The sequence below is a fragment of the Chrysemys picta genome, chromosome 8 (genome assembly GCF_011386835.1).
Source record: "Chrysemys picta bellii isolate R12L10 chromosome 8, ASM1138683v2, whole genome shotgun sequence".
NCBI classification, from domain to species: domain Eukaryota; kingdom Metazoa; phylum Chordata; order Testudines; family Emydidae; genus Chrysemys; species Chrysemys picta.
In genome coordinates this window covers 99,123,893-99,139,532 of record NC_088798.1, presented here as the reverse complement: position 1 = coordinate 99,139,532, position 15,640 = coordinate 99,123,893, and the positions used below count along the sequence as shown (strand labels likewise).

General features: G+C 40.3%; 1 protein-coding gene across 2 annotated transcripts in view; it reads right to left on the bottom strand.

The window, feature by feature from the left end:
- Window positions 1-2,877: 2,877 nt before the first annotated feature.
- The window catches only part of PCBD2 (pterin-4 alpha-carbinolamine dehydratase 2), a 35,273-nt gene continuing 22,510 nt past the window's right edge, over window positions 2,878-15,640 (bottom strand). For both annotated transcript variants that reach the window (XM_005309440.5, XM_065555030.1), the window contains 2 exons: window positions 7,142-7,222; window positions 2,878-4,780 (listed from right to left, as the gene is read on the bottom strand). In XM_005309440.5, coding sequence (XP_005309497.1) covers window positions 4,685-4,780; window positions 7,142-7,222 — 177 coding nt within the window. In that variant the 3' untranslated portion in view covers window positions 2,878-4,684. The remainder of the gene's footprint in view (window positions 4,781-7,141; window positions 7,223-15,640) is intronic.

The following is a 15,640-nucleotide window of genomic DNA, read 5'->3' as shown; positions in this document are numbered from 1 at the left end:
TGCGTATCTTAGTTCGAAGTGGGGAGTTAGTGTGGACCAGGCAAAAGGCATAACAAGTTCCAATGGCTGGAAGCTGAAGCTAAACAAATTCAGTCTAGAAATAAGGTGCACATTTTTCACAGTGCGGGTTAAGAAGCACTGCAACAATTTACCTATGGATGTAATGGATTCTGTCACTTGAAGTTCTCAGAATCAAGACTAAGTGGACTTTCTAAGAAGTATAGTCTAACTCCACCAGAAGTTATGGGCTTGATGGAAGAATCACTTGAGGAAAATTCCTCGGCCTGTGTAATACAGGAGGTCAAACTAGTTGATCAGAGTGGTCCCTTCTGGCCTTAAAACCTATGAATCTATACTTTGAAGATATTCTGAATACTGTCTAATCCTCCACAGATAAATCTGTCTAATCTCTATCTCCTGGACTAGATATAGAGATCTGGGCATCACAGCACAACAGAAAATGTTTCACAGATCAAGTTTGGAGAATGAAATGAGAATACAACAATATTTAATTAAAAACTGAAATTTAATTAAAAGAAATACCAAAAGAAAAAGACACCTTTCTCTTCAGCAACCACCTCAAAGTCTTTCCATCACTACAATTGAGTAATAAGAAGGATTAGGAAAAGTTCATTTTTTTATAGACAGATGGACATGCTTCAATGGTGAATGGGTTTACTTCCAATCTTTCTGCTTGATCTGGTAAAGTCCAATGATTGTGTCCTTTCACTTACATCTACTTACATTTGTAAGGCTTTCTTTATTTTTTTTCCTTTTCTATTTTGCCTCTGGTATTCCACAGGAATTTTTTAGGGAAAAGTTACTTTTCTTTTCAAACATATTCTGTGATGAGGACAATGTCTTTATCTCTGTCAGTTCTCTTTGATTATAATCAGATGACGGCTCAAAGTGGGAGCAAACACACAGGCCAGTGGGAAATGGGGAACATTTGGTGACCTTGGTGATATTAGCACTGCACGGGATAGCATCAGGGTTGCACTGTGATAGCAGAAGCCAGCACTCCTGCCAGTGATTATAATCACTACTTTAATTACCTCACCAAGACCCAGTACCCAATGTGGTGTTTGCATGGTTTGCTTAACAGTCCCACTGAGGACTCCTGCTTTTGGGGTAATTTATTGAATTTGTTTCAGACTTCCCTGTGAAACTGGAGATCCCATTGGCAACTGGGAACAGGTCTAGATTAATCCAGATGCAGGGAAGTTACCTTCAAGGAAACAGTTGTTTAATGACAGATAATCCAAACACTCATCAGCACCACAATCAACCTGGAAACAAAAACATTCCAATGAAATATAACCTAGTGGTTGCTGACCTAGTGGTTGCAACGAGCAGGGAAACATTGCCAGTGTAAGAGAAAGGGGCACCATGCTGCGGTGGGCTGTTATTCTGAAGTTCCAAGCAGAGCAGGCACCCGTCAGTACTAGAAAGTGAAAGCTACTAGAAAAAAAATTAGGACACCGCAGAAGTGGTATTTGTGATGAAATAGGATGTTTTGACCTATTGAACCAGCCTGATGTGATGGAGCATTAGGACTCTACAGGTTCTGTTTTTCAGACAAGATTAAAAACTGAAGTTTTGGCCACTTTTGGTCATCCAAAACCCACTGGTACTTTTCACAAGAGAAGCATTAGCCCATATGTCCTGACTAAAATGCAATACCTGTAATTAAATTCTTCCTATATAAAATTTCCCATAAAGTTTCAACTGGACATGGCACCATTCACTTCCTTGGTTAAAGTTGCTATACACGGTCGCAAAGCTCTAACCGAGGGGTCAATATTGAGTGAAACGATTATTCTCCCAACTTCTCAATATCTCTACACATCCTCTCAACGTATAACAAGAGCGTATATACTCATGTACAGGAACGTATTTTGAGAGAGACAGACACATGCACAAACTGTGAACTCAAGCTAGATGGCGGATTTATGCTTCCTTAATCTTTCCCAGATACAGAAAGGGAAGCCAGAGGTTTTTCAGCATAGTTAGTGGAGTGCCAAGATTCCATTGCCACTTGCTTCACACAAAGCAGCTAGTTTATTACAAAAGCTAAGGATTGGGGGGGCGGGGGAGGTGTGATGAAGGTTCAACACAGTTTGGATGCAATTCAAAAATGCTAAGAACTCTGTCAAAACCTAAAAACTGGACTTTGGTAATGAAAGGAGAATCTAGTGTCTGCAAGGCAAACCAAAGCCCAGGAGAACATCATTGCTTTTTGTGCCGAGGAGCTGCAGGTATCATGGAGTGCAGGAGAAAGAAGCAGCCAATAGCCGTTTAGCAAAAAGATTGAAGAGGAACTGGAGGAAAGGAAATTGCCTCTGAGGCTAAGGTGAAGCCAATGGCATAACTCCCACGGATTTCAAAGGAGCCAGGATTTTCCCCTTAGATTCGGTCTCTGAAGTCAACAGTCTTTGAACAGACATGAGCAGTTTTTCACTACTATTTTCATTACAAGATAACAAAGTTTACACAGCAATACTCACAGAGGACACCTCACAGCTCTCTGCAATCACCAGGAGAGGAGCAGGAGGCAGAAGCCAAACAAATATTATCCCCAAAAGCTATGCTGAAGTAAGAGTATTTCCAATGCACTGCTCACCTTTTCTATTTATTTCGCTCAGTCTCTATCACCAAGCAGCAGACCAAAAAAATAACAACACTGCACAGCCTGGCGTCACTAGAGAATACTGCTCTGAGCTCTAAATGAAGTTGTGGGGATTTTTTTCTAAGAGAATGTAAATATATATTAATATTTTAAACCCAAGACCTCCCAGTAACTAGATATAAGTTATGCGAATGCCAAACAGCTTTGTCACATATGTGCGTGTATATAATAATTATACAGGAACAAAATTACAGAGGAGGAATTAGATTTTATTGTTCTTATCTAAAGCTTTCCCATAATATCTCATTTCTAAAAAACAAAAATAGTTTTCAGAGCTTATTAGAGAGGCATTGTCAAACCTTCAGGACCAGATTTATTTATCCGTGGGTAACACAAGACACCAGTTATTTTTTCAAGTAATTCCCTGCAGCAGTGATCACTTTAAAATCATGTCAAAGAAATTCTTAGTTTCATACAAATACAAACAGATTTTAAGGGATGGGCATTTGAAAGCATAAAACCTAGATTGGTTCCCTTTAGTTTTAACTTGGTAGCCTGTGGATGCTAACTTAAAAAACTTCTTGGTTCAAAAATCTTACCAATCAACAACTGTCGTCTACAAGTGCATGATACGGCATATGTTAATTATTTTGTGCTTCATTATTTTATAAATGTATTGATGGGAATATTTGGATGGCAGCTACTGCACTGCATCCAAAAAGTATTGGGAGAGCACATATCTAATACATACAAAAAGGCTTTGACAATGACATGAATCAATACAGATCTAGTTTCTTAGTAGTTAGTAATTGTGCCTCTGGTGTCATTCTATCTATGTATCTAGGCATTTATAAGATGCCAATTAACCCGGTAGTTAAGCAGCAACATAATTATTAGAAAGGCTTGATTGTGCATGTTGAGTACACTTAGTACTGCAGAGAGAGTTCTTTCCATACTTACATGAGCAGAACTCCCACTGCGATCAGTGGGAATTTTGTCTGAGTGAGAATAAAGGCCATAGACTTTATGACCTTTGGGATGTTGTGAGAAATGGATTTTAAACCTAGCTGGGTCTGTAGGATCTGTAGCTCTTAGAACAAGATTTACAAACAAATTTTTTTAACTATAAGAAAATGGGTCACCATAACTTTAGATTAGCCCTGCCCACATTATCAAGAGAACCCTGCTAACGTCGTTTCCTTTACTGCTGGCAGCACTTATTGGTGTGACGGAAACCCGGCTTAGTCCACACTCCCCTTTCCTATAGATGGGCTTTAATAAAATATGAGAATGCTATCACAAAATAAGGATTCAAATACTGAGTTCTCTGGCCCCAATCCATCAAAATATTTAAGCACTTCACCCAAGTACATGAGTACTTCCAGTGGCTTCAGCAGGACTATTCATGTGCTTAAAGTTCAATAAGTCCTTAAGTGCTTTGACGGATAAAGGCCAGGGTACTCAGCAGCTTGCAGGATCAAGCCCTCAATATCCTGCTATTGGGAAGGTGACAGGTCTGAAAAGCACCTCACCACTACTGGTGTCTGCATACAAGAGTACAGAGAAAGAAAGCTACTGTCCTGCTGGCTGGGATCAAGAATAAGGCACGCTCACTTGGCAGTACCCCAGTGCTATTACTCCCTGTAGGGTTACTAGGCTATGGGCTTGGAGAATCCTATCACTCTGGAAGGATTCCAGCAGTCATTCTGGCCTTTATCCATTGTGGAATAATGGCGAATCACATTTCTGGTTTGGGTTTTTAATGTGAAAAGTCTATTTTAATTTCTAAGGAAGGATTGTTCAAAATTACCTTTGTTGCTTTGTCTGATGTATTGTACGTGTGACCAGTAATGATAAGTATGAGGTATGGGCAGTTTTCTCAGACTAAGGTTGATGAGTTTTGTTTTTTTTAAATGCTGCTGCTAAACTAGTTTTATTACAAATCATTTTACACTACAAGTGGCAGCAGCAATTTAGAATGTAGAACACTTCACTGAATGATAAAGTTCAAATATAAAGCGGTCTGAAGGCAATGCTATTTTCAACATTCAGTTATTACACAGAAGCAGCAGCTTTGTCAATAAATTGAGCCAACTTCACATCTCTTTTGGTCAGTCCTCCACAGTCATGGGAAATAAGAGTTATCTGAACCTGTAAGCAAAAGGAAAGGAAGTGGATTACAATTTACATTCCAAGCTTTCAGTGAAGACTGGTCAGAATTCAATTTGAAATTTTTTGTGGGGAGGGTGATCTTTAATGAATTGGTTTAAAAAAAAATCCTGCCTGCAGACGAAGAGTAGGAATCTTACTATTTTTTCAAATTGTAAGACATCATATGAGTCAGCTGCAAGGTGAGTAGGCTCAACAGAATCTGGAGACTAACCAAAGAGGCACTTCACAGAGTAAAAAAATAATTTTGGCTTCATGTTCTTGGGTTTCATCCAATAGGCAGCATCCGATTAAATTACTCGTTCTTTACATTTAAATTCCACATATTGGTTTCATGAAGAATTCAGGTCATTGACCAAGTTGCAAACACCAAATAAAGTGACTGGAGCATAAAAATCAGTATCTTAAAGGTGAAGAAACTGGTGAGCTCTTTGCAGATTAGTTTTGAAAGGAAAAAATAAACAGACTGGTGTGCATGTCGCTATGATACAGGCTGCCTGTATGAGTTTGTTTAGACTTACCCAGATGAAAAGTCATGTGCTACATTTTGTTAGTTGTTCCTGTGTAGCAGGGATTTGCAAAAAAGAAAATCTAAACACCCTGGGAAGTCAAGACAAAACTTCCAGAGTGAGATAAGCACTTTGTCCAACATCACTTAATGTCTCTCTTTAAATAAGATAGTTAGAATGTATTTAATTTTGCCTTATTGTTTAAAAAAAGAATTAGACCGTTTCAGTGCCAATTAATCCCCATTTTGAAAAAAATACACATGGCACTTTGTGCCAGTCAGACAAAAACCATTGCTTTATGTGCATGCATCATCATTCTGCTTGTCCCTTGTTTTGTTTTAGATAGGCATGGTATATATTTACCTGTGACTAAAGAAAAAATAGTTAATAGAACAAAATGAGATTAGAAAATAAAATGATAGTAATAATCGGCTCTTGAAGTATTGCCTTTTATCGGAGGGTCTCAATGCACCTGACTAATATTTGCTCTCATGAAACCACTACAAATTAAATAAGTTTTATAACTGACTTTACAGGCAGCTACACTGAGACACCGGAGTCAAGATTTTCAGAATATGAGTCTAAGGGCTTGTCTACATTACCCGCTGGATCGACGGGCAGTGATCAATCCAGCGGGTGTCGATTTATCGCATCTAGTCTAGATGCGATAAATCGACCGCTGAGCGCTCTCCCGTCGACTCTGGTACTCCACCAGGGTGAGAGGCACAGGCGGAGTTGATGGGAGAGCACCAGCTGTCAACTTACCGCAGTGAAGACACGGCGGTAAGTAGATCTAAGTACGTTGACTTCAGCTACGTTATTCATGTAGCTGAAGTTGCGTAACTTAGATCGATTCCCCCGCCCCCAGTGTAGACCAGGCCTAAGTTAGCTTTCCAGGCTCCTGTTTCGGCACCGGAACAAGTGGCTTGATCTTCCAAAATTCTGAACTCCCATTAACTTCCACATGCATCAAAAGGAGCTGATAAGTGTTCAGTAGCTTTGAAAAAATCAGAGCATTTATTTAGATGGCCTAAACATGGATTTAGGGGCCTAAGTTTAGGCTTAGATTTTAGGAAATCTTGGTCGAAGAGGTTACATGATGTGTCCAAGTCACACAGCCTGTGGTGAGAAATCTGAGAGAACTATGGAGTCCCGGATCTCTAACCACTGACTAGACAATCTCTTCACTATTTAATATATACGTTTAAAAGGTAGGAACAATTTGAAGTTTAAACACTTTCACAGTGTGTCAAATGTTAAGCACATTACCATGATGACAACAGGAAGAAAATCAGCCTAGTCTAAGGGTACATCTACACTACAGGGGGGAGTCGATTTAAGATACGCAAATTCAGCTACGTGAATAGCGTAGCTGAATTCGACGTATCGCAGCCGACTTACCCCGCTGTGAGGACGGCGGCAAAATCGACTTCTGCGGCTTTCTGTCGGCAGCGCTTACTCCCACCTCCGCTGGTGGAGTAAGAGCGCCGATTCGGGGATCGATTGTCGCGTCCCGATGGGATAAATCGATCCCCGAGAGGTCGATTTCTACCCGCCGATTCAGGCGGGTAGTGTAGACCTAGCCTAAGATAAAAGAAACACCCACACACACAAAAAAGAACAAAATGCTAATTTATTCTGTCCATTAGCAGGACTGGATCTTCTTTGCAAATATTATTTTAAAATCCACAAAGGAGATAGGTAAAGTCACTACTCTTTTGATGTACAGAAGCTTCCTAATGTGAAAAGGAGTGACAGAAATGGATGTTCTATACGCTGATCTGGTCTAGTAAATTGTTCATAAAGGTACCTAAAAAGTTATTCAATGTATTACCTTGTTGTACACATTAAACCATTCGGGATGATGATTCATCTTTTCTGCTTGCAGAGCAACTCGTGTCATAAATCCAAAAGCCTAGGATAAAAGGAATACAGAGAAATATTTCATCTGTTAGGAACGTGCGTTAAGGTTAGTGTTATGGATCTACAAGGATATATTCCAAAAGCCCAGCGATATGTAATGACAGGGATGGCCCTTGTGTACTGGGACCTAAAGATAATTTTTTTGTACCCTATCCCTTTGAGTACTCTGAGTACGTCACCTTTTGGAGCATTCCACCTTCCCTGGATTACTCCCCATTCTATCATCACTGTTCCCTTACTAAAGCAGCATTCTGCAGCACATGCCCCGGGGATGAACTCCCAGTAGGGTGACCAGATGTCCCGATTTTATAGGGACAGTCCCAATATTTGGGGGTGGGGGGGTATATGGGCTCCGATTACCCCTCACCCCGTCCCAATTTTTCACACTTACTAGCTGGTCACCCTAACTCCCAGAGTTCATGGCTTTCTGATTAGCTGGCTTCTTCCTGCAATGGGTTACAACCCCCTCTGCTCAGTGGGATACTGCTCCAAGTCATGGTCCCCTTGTTAAAAATTTACTACCAATCTAAAGGGATTATGGTCATTTTCCTGCTGCTGATAGAGTTCTCTCCCTCTTTGGATACTGGTCGATCGTTCTATCCAAAATGACTTATCCAAAGATACCGATGAAGAACAATTATTTTGCCTATGGTGTACCACAGGTATCAGATATTTTTAAATATTCACCCAAGGCAGATATCCCTATGCCCCTAGATCTTCACCCCACCTTTCCTCCAAGTTAAACACTCTGCTATACTATCAATATACACCAGGGGTGGGCAAACTTTTTGGCCTGAGGGCTGCATCACGTTTCGTAAATTGTACGGAGGGCCGGTTAGGGGAGGAGGTCATGGCCCGGCCCCCACCTCCTTTCTGCCCCATCCCTCCCCCCCCCCCCGGGACTCCTGCCCCATCCAACCCCTGCTGTTCCCTGATGGCCCCCCCGGAACCTCTGCCCCATTCACACCCCGCCCCCCACTCCCTGTTCCCTGACTGCCCTGGGAACCCCTGCCCGAGTGCACCCCGCCACCCTATCCAACCCCCCCCCTTCCTGACTGCCCCCCCAGGACCCCTGCCCCCATTCAACCCCGTCCCCCCCGACCCCTATCCACACTCCCACCCCCTGAACTTCCCTGCCCTCTATCCAACCCCCCCTGCTCCCTGCCCCCTTACCGCGCTGCCTGTGGCTGGCGGCGTTACAGCTGTGCCACCCGGCTGGAGCCGTGCCACGCCGCCGCCACGGCCACCATGCAGCACAGAGACCGGGTCAGGCCGGGCTCTGCAGCTGCGCTGCCCCAGGCGCTCACAGCCCTGCCGCCCAGAGCATTGCGCCGCCAGTGGAGCAAGTGAGCTGAGGCTGCGTGGGACGGAGGACAGTGGGGGAGAGGCTGGAGCTAGGCTCCCAGGCCAGGAGCTCAGGGGCCGGGCAGGACAGTCCCGCGAGCCGGATGTGGCCTGCGGGCTGTAGTTTGCCCACCTCTGATATACCCAGTGTATTTTTCAGGAACAGAGTTCAGTTCCAGTGACTTTCCCTGAATGTAAGCAGTTTAGTTTTGTTTTGTTTTGGAGCGGGGGAGGAGGGAGGTTGGCCACGTGAGGTCACTTCTCTCCTTTATGAGAAAATGTTTTGGTTTAAATGAGAGAATACAGACTTCCCAGTCCCCCACCCTCTTCTCTTCACACTCCCCCATGATACAGGATTTAATCACAGGCTCAAGGAGAAAATGTGGGAAGCCCTTGCCAAAAATATTTGCAGAAAATCTCTGCATTATAAAAAAAAAAAAACTCCATGCAAATCAAGGACTCACTCTACGATAGGACCCATGTAGGTAGGCCCCTATGCCTGCCCAGAGACCAAGGGAAGTCAATGGGCTCTGCACAGATGTAGGAGTCCATCCAGGAGGATCAGGGCCTAAATTAAAACTGCAAAGCAAAAAAAAACCCTATCCACATACATAATCTGGTTCATATTAAAATACTTGCCATAAGTTAGTATCTTGACATAGACCTACCTGTTTAGATCATTTTTAGCACTAATTTATAGACTAGCCTGTATATGGCCCATCAAGCAATGGCCATTTCAAACAAACATGTGGTCAATAAATAACATAATGGTTGATAATAGTTTCAGTCTTTTTTTCTCTCACAAATTACAAACACTTTAAGAAAAAGAATCAGGGCCTGGATGAAGTATGACTTTGTAAGTCACTTTGCCAGTCAGATGAATGCAAACGTTACAATCAGAGCAAATTATTCCAATGAGGTTTGTCATTTGGAAACCACCAAACTGTCAGCAATTAAAAAGCTTTTTTCTTTGACCCAAGAACATTCAAAAAAATTGGGAACACTAACTTCCCTTGAAGCTCTAGTTTGGTTTAATTTTACTTGGAGTGAACAATTACGTTTCAAAAATTTCAAGCATTGCAACAAGATGCTTCAAAGCATAAAGCAGTAAACTCAGCACTAGACATTAGGGAATATACAGCTTTATTAAAAATTCTAAGATTTACATTTTATTTAAATATTTTTTTAAATACCCACTACCTTAACATCTTTATTTACAAGACCATACCAAATTATACATAGAATTGCTTCCAAAGGGTAGTTTAAAAGCCACTGCTGTAGTCAGAAAGGCATCTGAAACTAGATTGCCTTTTTATCGTCAGGTAGTGCAGGGAAAAAGGGAGGGAATTCATGAAAAATCTGACCAAATCCATATATGCACTGCCAGTATCTATATCTATGTACAGACACACACACGTGTGTGTGTGCGCACACGAGTACATACATATATTTTTCCATGGATATTTTTATTTTATTGCATAACCATCACCACTCACTCTTAAGTTCAAATGGAAAAAACATTAAAGAACAAATTAATTGGTGACCAAATATGACCATTAAACTTTACCAGACCATTCCCTGTGCCTTCCCCCCTCACCAACTTGACCAGAAATCAGCAGTTAGCAGACCTTGATGTCCCCCCCACCACCACCACCACAGCTAAAAATGGAAAGTCATCTTAAAATTGCACTTCATCCTGAAGATAGCCAAACTCAGGTTTTCATCAACTACAAGAGGGAATGAATTCCTAAGCACTGGGCCCTCCATGGAGAATGTCCTGTTGTCCTTTCCTATGAGCTCAATCCTGGGAACAGGTAGTAAGAGCGTCCAGTGGGACATAACTACCACAGCAGAGGCTTTTGGAGGTTTCAGAGCTAAAAGGATCCCGAAACTATGATTTTATACATACGTCACGTGTGTGTGCAATTATATACACGCAGGGGTATTTACATACATACACATATAACCCTGCTTTACCCAAAGCAATCTTCTCTGCTCCACGTTACTAAAATAAACTACTTTTTCTGTTTTGATTATAGACTATTTTAATTATGCACAAAAGAGCACATATCTCCCACTAAGAAAATGAGCAGCAGCTCTGCTGAGTAATTTCACCAGTGCAATCTCCATTAGGCCCCTAAATACATCCTTTTCTAATTACATAAATTAGAACTCTATTGTTTATGGATCACCTTTATGTTTGTAGGCCAATAACCTTCCTTTTACAAAATACAATTGGCTCTGGAGGAAAAGATATTTAGGTTTGATTAGATATGAAAACACTATTACACAATCAGTTTGGACATTTCTTCACGTCTTGAAACATGATCGGTAATTTGGTCTAATTGGTGATCAAGGAAACTATCTTGTGATCAATTAAAGTAATTACCTGATTCCGGCAACATAACCAACCTTATTTTGAGCTGGAGTCTGCACTTCTTCAACGTTAATTAAAAATAATGAAAATTATTAAGCAGTCTGCAGTGCAAGATCATTATCAAGCATGAGTCACATGACAGTATTGTCACTTGGCATTGGTGGGTACAGTTTACCAGACAGCCAAAACATTTCTTGTTGCTAGGTGGATAAGTGTTTTATTTATGCTGATAAGTCCCTACATGGCCTTGACCTTAGCAGATTGTTTGTGGCACCTATAACCACTGATAACATCATTTTAAGATCTTAATTTGAATATATATATAATCATCCACAACACAGAACCTCAGCAGCATTTTCTAAAATCTGTGCATCAAGTTTTAAAAGCAGCTATTTTGAATAAAGGAAATACCATACTGGATGAGATCAACAGTCTTTCTGTGCCTTGGTTCCCCATCCATAAGATGGAGATAAAATAGTACTTCCCTCCCTCACAAGGGGTGTTGTGAAGATAAATACATTAAAAATTGTGAGGTACTCTGGTACTGCGGTAATAGGAGCCACAGGAATACCTTATATAGATTTTTGACTGTGTAATTTTAGTTTAGATTTAGATAATGTTTTACTAAAATAAAGTTTAGAAATATAGGTTTCTACACATTTCTTAACCTGTGAAAAAATTTCCCCAGGGAAATATTGAAAGCAACACTTAAATTAGAGTGGAAACAACACTAGAATTTTTACTGTATGGAACAATCCTGCTCTGGCAAGGAGATGGACTGGATGATCCAACGGGTCTTTTCCATTTCTGTCTTCTACGAGTCATGAAAGGAATAACTAAAAAACTACTGAAATTGCAGGAGTAGCTCAGCTGCAATTTCTAAGACAGAGATTCATTTTCTAGATGCTCCCAGTTTTGACATGCCTGTTTTGGGAAAATATTTCCTTGCTAAATCACTCCTGAAAGAAGAAATCATATTGAGAAAGTGTTTTAAGCAAGCTCAGCTGGTACCTCTTGCTCAAGCTGTGCCCTGGGACAGCCCAACTATACTTTTAAAATGACAGAACATGCTATCACTAAATATGGCTTAATGCAACTTGCTTTTCCTGAGAAAGGGAAAAAACTGTGCTATACGCTTTGCTTTCAGGAGTGAATGGAAAGATGAAATTCCATCTACCTCTTTGCACTATAGAGTATTTAACAGCTTTGGGAGGCTTGCAGAGTCTCTCTGCTAATCTGCTATTCTTCTTTTCACATGTCTTAAGCAAGGACTCAATTCATCTTAACACTTTTTAAACATACAGCTTTTGCACAATGCTTGCCAACATTATCCTGATGATTAATACATCAAAGCAAGGCAGGCTGATGTGTGGTGCTAATATATCACCGCCTGGTGAGTTCCCAGTGATAGAGTACCATAATGTATCACCGGAACACAGCATTCAGACAATTCTTTACTCAAAAGATGGGGCTCCTCAAGAAAAACAGCTTTGAGACCTAGCAATTTAGCAAGCATTTTATTTATTTGTTTTTAAATGCAAAGGTTACGAACTTAGGGTCCCCGGGCCTCCTAAATCTTTCAGCCAAGAGAAACATAAGCTAATCACAAATACATTAAGGTTTTTATTTCCAATCTGTCATTATAATGCTGGGGGCAGTATTAACCTTGACCTGGTGTAAGGGCTACCTGTCTTTGCAGCATTACTATTTAATAACAAAAACATTTTGTATCCTTTATTAATGGGATACACGTACGTAATGGATAATACAAGTCATAATAATGCATTTATACTTTAGAATATACAGTGCTTAGCATGTTTGCTTTCACTTCGTACCATTACATATTCTCACTGAACACTATGCGTTGCATTTGTCCTCTTTGTTCTTCATGCAGTTTAACTCCCTATGTTACAGAATAATAAAGAGAATTACACATCATTAGGCCTCAGCTCCAAATTGTGAAACTTCCATGCATGCAACCTCATTCCTGTAACTAGCTAACTTTTATTTATGGGTCAGCAGGCAGAGAAAAGAAGTTGCTTAATGTTGAGCTAAATTAAAGGTATGCTGTACAATACCTTCGTTTATAGTCGGTCACTTGGTTTTGTTTAAGTTAGTTTCATTACTTTTTCTGTTGTGCTCCAAGTGAAATCTGCATTTTAAAAAATTCTATTGACTACATTTAGGGAAGATTTTTCCTTGTTAAAACAGAGCCATCTTGTTACATGGTTATGGTATTTTTTTAAAAAGTTAATTCAGTTTTTAAAAACCTAAAAATTCCACCAATGTTAAAAAAGGGAAGGAAGAGACATTTGGTGAGGTGTTTGTTATCAAATCTTTATCTATTTATCCATCTAAAGATTCTCTATTGTGTCCATCACCATAATATCTAGGTAAATTAGAGCTACAAGGCACTAAGCAGCTATCTTCATGGAACTGCCTTTCCTTTTCCCTAGCTGGGTTTTACATTAATCATCACATAAAAAATGGTTTTTAATATCATTGCAAGAATGGTGGGAAAGTTCACTCAGAAAAGGAGGTAGCTAAAGCATGCCCTAAATATAATCACACTCTTGCATAGTCTGACTCCTTCTGGGAGCAAGTTCCACAACTGAACTTCCTTGACCCAGAGAACTTTATCTCCACCTCTCAAACACCTTCTCCTGCACTTTGTGGGCTGCATTGCTCCAGAAAAGTGCAGCTGCCTTGAGGCGTCCTGGATGGATAGGCTGACCGGATAGCAAGTGTCAAAAATCAGGACAGGAGGTGGGGGGTAATAGGTGCCTATGTGAGAAAAAGACCCCAAAATCGGGGACATCTGCTCACCCTATGGATAGAGAAGCAGTTGCTGATATCCTGACCTATTTGACAATCAGGACTATGTCTTTGAACTGGCAACAGAAACAGACAGGAGCCAGTGGAAGGACCATAGTGCAGGGGTGATGGATGCACAGCAACCATGGAGGCAGGCTACCACATTCAACACAAGCTGGAGCCTTTGCATTGCTTTCATGTTCAGGCCCAGGGAGTTATACTAATACATATTGGAGGGGCCTAATGCATAGACCACTGGGGCCAGAACATCAGCACTTCCTAGCAAACAAGGTGAATTTATGTTTTTCTACTGCCAACACTACCTGATCATTTAGGTTTAGTGAAAGCTATGGACACCTAAAGGGCCTGAACGTGCAATATATTGAGCACCCTAAATTCTTCTTGTCTCACAGGTGCTGCTCATCACTTTAGAAGATTGGGCGCTTAACTATGAAAAATACTAATGGAGGGAAACAGTAGGGGTACAATACTAATGACATGTAGGCATGCATGGACATGGAATTTTTTTATTGGAACATCTAAAAAAATATTGACCTTGTAAGAAATATTAACCTCAATTATTGGTCTATATTCTTCCTAATTTAGACTATCATATTAGAAATCAAATGAGGACTGGCTGCTGAAGTTTTCCATCCTTGATCATCACATCCCATTTATGCAAAACTGAAGCCTGTTTGCTTTGCTCCCTAAAATAAAATTATATATAAATATTAGAGCTGTAAATTCTATACCCCAAGTTATATGTTAAAGCTTTCAAAATATCTGAAAACCTTTACACTTTTTTCCACAAAGGAGGCTGTCTCTGGCTTGCAACACTTGTTTACAATTATGTCGGTGAAGAAACTAGCTAGCCAGCTCTATATCAAACATTTTGACAGCAAAAGCACAAACACTGATCTATTCTAAGTAGTTTGCCACTCTATGTAATCTTGGAAAAGGCATTCTTGCCTTTGATTCTTCAAATGTTTATACTTCATACATCATGCAAATAGTGTTTTATATATTAAGAAATAATGTGAGCAAATCTGAAGTTAAATTAAATTCTTTAACAATAACCCTGCCAAAGCACTGTGATTTTCCTATAAAAAAATTATTCCAATTTGTTGATCTTACATTGGATGAAACATACTGTAACAATCTTCATAATTTATATCCTGTTGGGACACTATGATTTAAAGTAACATAATACAGACCAGCATCACTGCTAATCTAAACCACCTGACCAGATAAACAACAGTTTCCCCTTCTCTCTTCACTGAGGGTATTTCTGTTTATTGTCATATGATTTACTCATTTTAAAAACATGAAGAAAAAATGCTGCGAAACAGAACTGCAGCTAGGAGGCATGGCCTTTCTTACACTGGGAACTTTTCACACACAGGTACCAGTATAATGTCAAGAAATGCAGGAGACCGAAGGCAATTCCAAGAATTCTGTTCTCAGGAAAAAAAAAAAATCACAGCGAAAAAAAGATTAGGCTCATTCTGTACAATCTGGACCAGGTGCAGTGTTAGAAGCTACATATTTTTGATGTTACGAAAGATACAATTCTACAAAATAAATCAGAGTCAAAGACATTATGTGCCAAGTTCAGCAGTGCTCTAAACTGTGGTATAAGTTTGTCAGAAAACAGGTGCAAGTGTAGTTTGCCTCTATTTGGCATTCAGTGGGTGTGCAAATGGGTACCATTTTTGTGCCAAGGAGGCATGGGGGATTGTTGAAGAAAAAGCATTAAAAGAAGGGTGCAGATAAAATAGACTCTCTCCCTTAAGCCCTTCTCTTAGTTGTTCTGCTTCTTACACTCCTTTCCTGCTATTTCCTCAGAGTGTATGTTACACTCATTTTTGCACACTC